The sequence below is a fragment of the Eimeria tenella genome, genomic scaffold, assembly GCF_000499545.2.
Source record: "Eimeria tenella Houghton genomic scaffold, Eth_scaff820, whole genome shotgun sequence".
NCBI lineage: Eukaryota > Apicomplexa > Conoidasida > Eucoccidiorida > Eimeriidae > Eimeria > Eimeria tenella.
The window spans coordinates 1-5,320 of record NW_013545933.1 but is presented as its reverse complement, the minus strand read 5'-3'; the positions used below and the strand labels follow the sequence as shown (position 1 = coordinate 5,320).

The following is a 5,320-nucleotide window of genomic DNA, read 5'->3' as shown; positions in this document are numbered from 1 at the left end:
CCCAAACCCTAAACCCTAAACCCTACCGTTTTCTCGCCAATCCACTTGGGGGAGTTCAGCGTCCTGCCCACAATGGCCCCCAAAGGGTCTGCAATAAAAGTGGGGGCCAAAAAGCCAATATCTAATTCGAAGAAAACAAAAACCAAAACTAAAAGATTAAATATTATAATGCCTTTGTCCCCGAAGCTCCCAAACCTGCGCAAAAAACCCCAAACCCTAAACCCTAAACCCTAAACCCTAAACCGTGGGCCCTAAACCCTCAGCATAAACCCTAGTTGGTGATCGCGTTTTGCTGCAGGGGGGAGGTTTGCGGGCTGCCGGCGGCGGTGCGAGGGCGAAACCCTAAGTTAGGGTTTAGGGTTTAGGGTTTGGGACCTGAAGGGCCTGAGGAAGCAGAGGGAAATGGCAGCAAAGGCCACGGTGCAAACCGCCAATTTAGCGTGTTGCGGGCTGCTGCAGGTCTCGGGCAGCAGCAGCAGCAAAATGCAAAATCCCATTGAAAGATGAGTGAGTTTTCTGGCCAAAAATGGAGAAAAAAAAGAATTAAATTCAAAGAGACACAGCAGCAAAACCACCAGCAGCAGCAGCAGCAGCGTGGCCGCGTCCACCTCCCCGCTCGGCAGCCCCAGAGGAGTCCCCATTGCCCCAAAACCCCAAACCCTAAACCCTCGGCCAAACCCTAAACCCTAAACCCTAAACCCTCGAGGCGCAGCAGGCCACCCGCGGTCGCTGCCCCGCAGAGAATCAGCAGGCTTCTGCCCCAGGCCGGCCGCCCGGCTAGGGTTTAGGGTTTGGGGTTTAGGGTTTAGGGTCTAGGGTTTGGGGCGCGGGCCAAGGGTTTAGGGTTTGCTGCAAGAAAGGAGAAGAAGACAGATCGGGCCCCGGAGGGTCGGCGGAGTTTTCGTCTTTTGCCTCTTTTTTCCCTTGAAATGGAATTAATTAAATTATTTCAACAAATTTGATTTGAAAAAACTGAATCTAATTTAATTTAATTTCATTAATTGCAACAAATAGGCAGAAATTCCCCAAACTGGTCACCCCAAGCCGGAGCAGCCGGGGCCCCCCCGAGCCGCCGAGTGTACGGACAGCTCACAGCGACGGAATTTCCCGGAACTTTCTCTTGTTTTCATTCATTTCATTTAAATCAAATTATTTCTGCAAATTTATGCAAAAAGGAAAGAAAATCCCGCCAAAAAAGGGCTCTTTCCCGCAGAGGACGCGGGGCCCCACACCCTCCCAGTGTCTGTACACCCCAACGGCGCCCGCAGCGCGCAACGCTCTGAACTTCAGGTGTATGTACACCCCAAACGAAACTCTGATTAAAACCACAGAGCCTCAAGCGCAGCACTTTCTTCTTTGTAGCTAGCTAGCCCCCGTCTGGCCGCTGCAACGGCTAGCCCCCCACAAACTACCAGCTAGCTAACTTGCTAGCCAGCTAGCTAGCTAGCAAGCTAGCCAGCCAACTAGCTAGCTAGCTAGCTAGCCAGCTAGCTAGCTGTAAAGCTAATGGGGATGGGCCACAGAAGACTAAGTTCGCGCCTAGCGGTATGCTGGCCCAGGTATACTGCTACCTGGCTAGCTAGCAAGGTAGCTAGTTAGTTAGCTAGCTAGCTAACCGGCTAGCTGGCTAGCTAGCTAGCTAGTCCCAAGCAGACTCTTCGGGAGAATGCTGCTGCTGTGGCTCCCCAAGCCAGCCCGCCCTGTTTGCTGCTAGGGTTTCTATCTTCTTTAAAACATCCGTGCGACTGAAGACCGAAAGCTGCTGCTGCTGCTGCTGCTGCTGCTGCTGCTGCTTGCTGCTGGCGTCAAGGTCTTGAGAAGCAGCAGGAGAGTTGGGCTGCTGCTGCTGCTTCTTCTTCCTTTTCTTTTTGTTGCTGCCTTTGGGGCCAGCTGAAGCAGCAAGGTCCGCTTCCTGCTGCTGCTGCTGCTGCTTCACTTTCTTCTTGGCTTTCTTTCCCTCCTTCTGTAGAGATTCCAACTCTTGCTGTTGCTGTTGCTGCTGCTGCTGCTGCTCCCGGTGCAGCTTCTTTTTCATTTTAGCTTCACGTTGTTCTGTGTGTGCTGCTGTTTCTTTAAATTCATTATTTTTAATATTAAATTTTTCCCCTTTAATTCTTCTAATTGTTTCTTCTTCTCCAATATTTTCCCCTTTTTCCTCTATCTCCTTCAGCTCCCTTTTTTGTCTTTTTTCCTTTTTATTTTCATCTTTATCTTCAAACTTCTCCTTTTCTCTTTTTCTTTTCTTTTCAGGGGGGCCCCCAAGACCCTCTTTGCTTTCTTGGGGGGCCCCCCTATTTAGGGGCCCCTCTTTGGGGCCCCGTGCCCCTTGGGGGGCCCCTGTGGGGCCCCCCAAACCCTCTTTAGGGGGCCCCCCTGGGGGCCCCCCTGTGGACCCTTTTGCGGGCTTCCGTGGGGGCCCCCCTGGGGGCCCCCCGGCGTTGTGGTGGATTCTGTTGAGGATTTGTTTGAGTTTTGAAGGGCCTTTTGGAATTAAAGGTTTTGTGTTATAAATTTTTAAAGAAGGCAAAGAAGAAAGACAATAAGCTTTCACTTGTTCCTGAATAAAATAAAAGAAAAGAAATTACATTAAATTAAATTAAATTAAATGAATTTTCAAATTTAGAGATAAAACAAAAAAGAAGGAAAGAAAGGCAAATGAATGATGCAAAAGAATGAAAATAAAAAATAAAATAAACAATTAAATTAAACCTAATAATTAAATTGAATCAAATTAAAAAAAAAAATTAAAAATAAAATTAAAAATATAAAAGGAAATTAAAAACTAACCGCTTCCTTTTCAAGGGCCGGGTTTCCAAGGAAATTAACTTGAGTGATCTTCAAGTGGGGCCCCACAGGCTCTATATCCCTGAAGCAAACCCTAAACCCTAACCCTAAACCCTAAACCCTAAACCGTAAGCCCCAAACCCTAAACCCTAAACCCCAAACCCTGTTCCTGCTGTCCCCCTGCGTTCCCCCCGCTGCGTTGAGAAAGCAAATTCACCCTAGGGTTCGCCAGGGCCTACGGCTTAGGGTTTAGGGTTTAGGGTTTAGGGTTTGTCACTGGAGGGAGGCGAGGAGGTTGTGTCCCAAGTCCAGAATGCCCAAGCTGGGCATACACCTCAACTCTTCTGTCAATTTAATTATTTTATTTTTCGCCAATCGCAATTCAAAAAGAGAACTCAACCGCTCGCTAAACGGGAAGTGCTGCGTGCAAACCCCAGAGAACTGGCTAGCTAGCTAGCTAGCTAGCTAGCTAGCTGGCAAGCTGGCTAGCTGGCTGGCTGGCTGGATAGCTAGATAGCTAGCTGCATGGCTGGATAGCTAGCTCGAAAGCTAGCTCGCTAGCTGGCTCAGCAGCTGGACAGCTAGCTAGCTGGCCGGCTAGCTGCCTAGCTGGCTAGCTAGCTGTACAGCTAGCTAGCTGGCTGGCTAGCTGGCTAGATGTCGGGCCTCCTAGCCAGCTGGCTGGCTCTATCCAGGCCTCGCTGGCCAGCCAGCTAGCTGGGCAGTTGGCTAGCTGGCTAGCTAGCAAGGTGGCTAGCTGACTCGGTGTCTAGCTAGCGAGAAGCCTATCCGGCTAGCTAGCTAGCTAGCTAGCTAGCTAGCCAGCTAGCTATGTGGCTAGCTGGCTAGTGCAACTGGCTAGCTAGCTAGCTAGCTAGCTTCCCCGGAACCAGCGCCCCAAACAGCTGCTGCCTGGGGCGCAGGCCCTAGGGTTTAGGGTTTAGGGTTTAGGGTTTACCTTTAGCTGGTTCTCAGAAAGAGAAAGCTTTTTGAGATTTGGCAGTGGCTGAGGGGGATAGGCAAAAGAAGTGATTTGGTTTCTTGAAAGAACTAAACAAATAAAAATAAGAATAAAAATAAAAATAAAAATGAGGAATTAAATTAATTAGTTTCAATTAATCATTTTATTAATTAATTGATCAATTAATTAATCAATTAATTGTTTAATTAGCAAAGTGAAAATGAGATAATAAATATGAGAAAAGAAAAAAATAAGAAGAGATAAAGGATATAAAAGAAATCAAAATTAAAAAATAATAGAAGAAAAAAGAAATAAAATAAAAGACAGAAACAATAAAAGTGAAAAGACAAAAAGAGATTTGAAAGGAAAAATAAAAAGTCAAAGAAAATAAATAAAATCAAAAATGGAAATAAATGAAATAGAAAAAAACAAAAAACAAAAGACATAAAAAAGCAGAAGAATAAAAAAATGAAAATAAATAAATAAAGCAAATACAAACAAACTACAAAATAAAGTACTAAAAGTTAAAAAAATTAATGAAAAGAAATGAAATAGAAGTTTGAAATGAATAATATGGAAATAAAAATAAAAACACGAAATAAAGAAATTAAATGAAAATAAAAACAAAAATATGAAGAAATAAAGTAAAAATAAAAAAGAAATAAAATAAAATAAATATAAATATAAAAATAAAAGTGTTTCTTACTGAGGACTTCCACTCTCGTCAGGTATTGCCCAAAAGGGACTCTTCCTGAAAAAGAAATAAAATTAATTAAATTAAATTAAATTAAATTAATTAAATCGATTTAATTCAATTAATTTAGTTGAATTAATTAAATTACATTAAATCAATTAAATTGAAGCAATTGGTTGTTTGATTCAGCTGCTTTTCGCTTTCAACGACAAGCCCTAAACCCCAAACCCTCGACTCCGCGCCTAGGGTTTAGGGTTTAGGGTTTAGGGTTTGTACGGATTTCGTTTTCGCTCAAAATGAGAACCTTGAGGCTCGGCAGGCAATCAAAACCCTCAATCGCAGTCAGCTGCACCACAAACCCGAACCCTAACCCCAAACCCTAAACCCTAATTAAGCGGCTTAGAAAAGCTCCTCAGGGGGCCCCCGGGGGCCCCCCAGGCCGTGGCGAGTATCTTTTTTTCCGTGAGTTCATTTTTTGTGGCTTTTTGGGATTTGGACTTCAAAAAAGAACAAAAAAAGAAGTAAAAAGGAAATGAAAAGACTTATTTAAATTAAATGGATTAAATGGCATTAATTGAAATTATTTAATTAAAAAAAGGAAAAACTCGCCTTGTTGGCGCGGAGGTCCAGCAGGCGGAGGCTGCTGAGGCTGCTAAGGGCCCCCCCCAGGGAGGAAATTAAATTGCTGCTGAGTTTTAATTCTTTTAAATTAAAATTAAAATTCAAAAAGTCTAAATTAATTATTTTGTTGAAAGATAAATCTGCTTTTTCGAGTTGCTTCAGAGGCCCCAGGTCCTCAGCTGTACAGACACCCCGGCCCCGCAGGTCCAGCGCCCGCACCGCCCCCAGTCCCCCCTGCTGCTGCTGCTGCTGCTGCTGCT

The 5,320-nt window shown here is 44.6% G+C and overlaps 1 protein-coding gene across 1 annotated transcript; it reads right to left on the bottom strand.

Moving 5' to 3' along the window:
- Positions 1-1,639: 1,639 nt before the first annotated feature.
- Positions 1,640-3,114, bottom strand: ETH_00010100 (leucine rich repeat protein, putative; the record flags this gene model as incomplete). Its single annotated transcript, XM_013380702.1, has 3 exons — positions 1,640-2,557; positions 2,788-2,866; positions 3,062-3,114. 3 exons carry the CDS (start codon positions 3,112-3,114, stop codon positions 1,640-1,642), a joined length of 1,050 nt encoding a protein of 349 aa, XP_013236156.1.
- Positions 3,115-5,320: the final 2,206 nt, after the last annotated feature.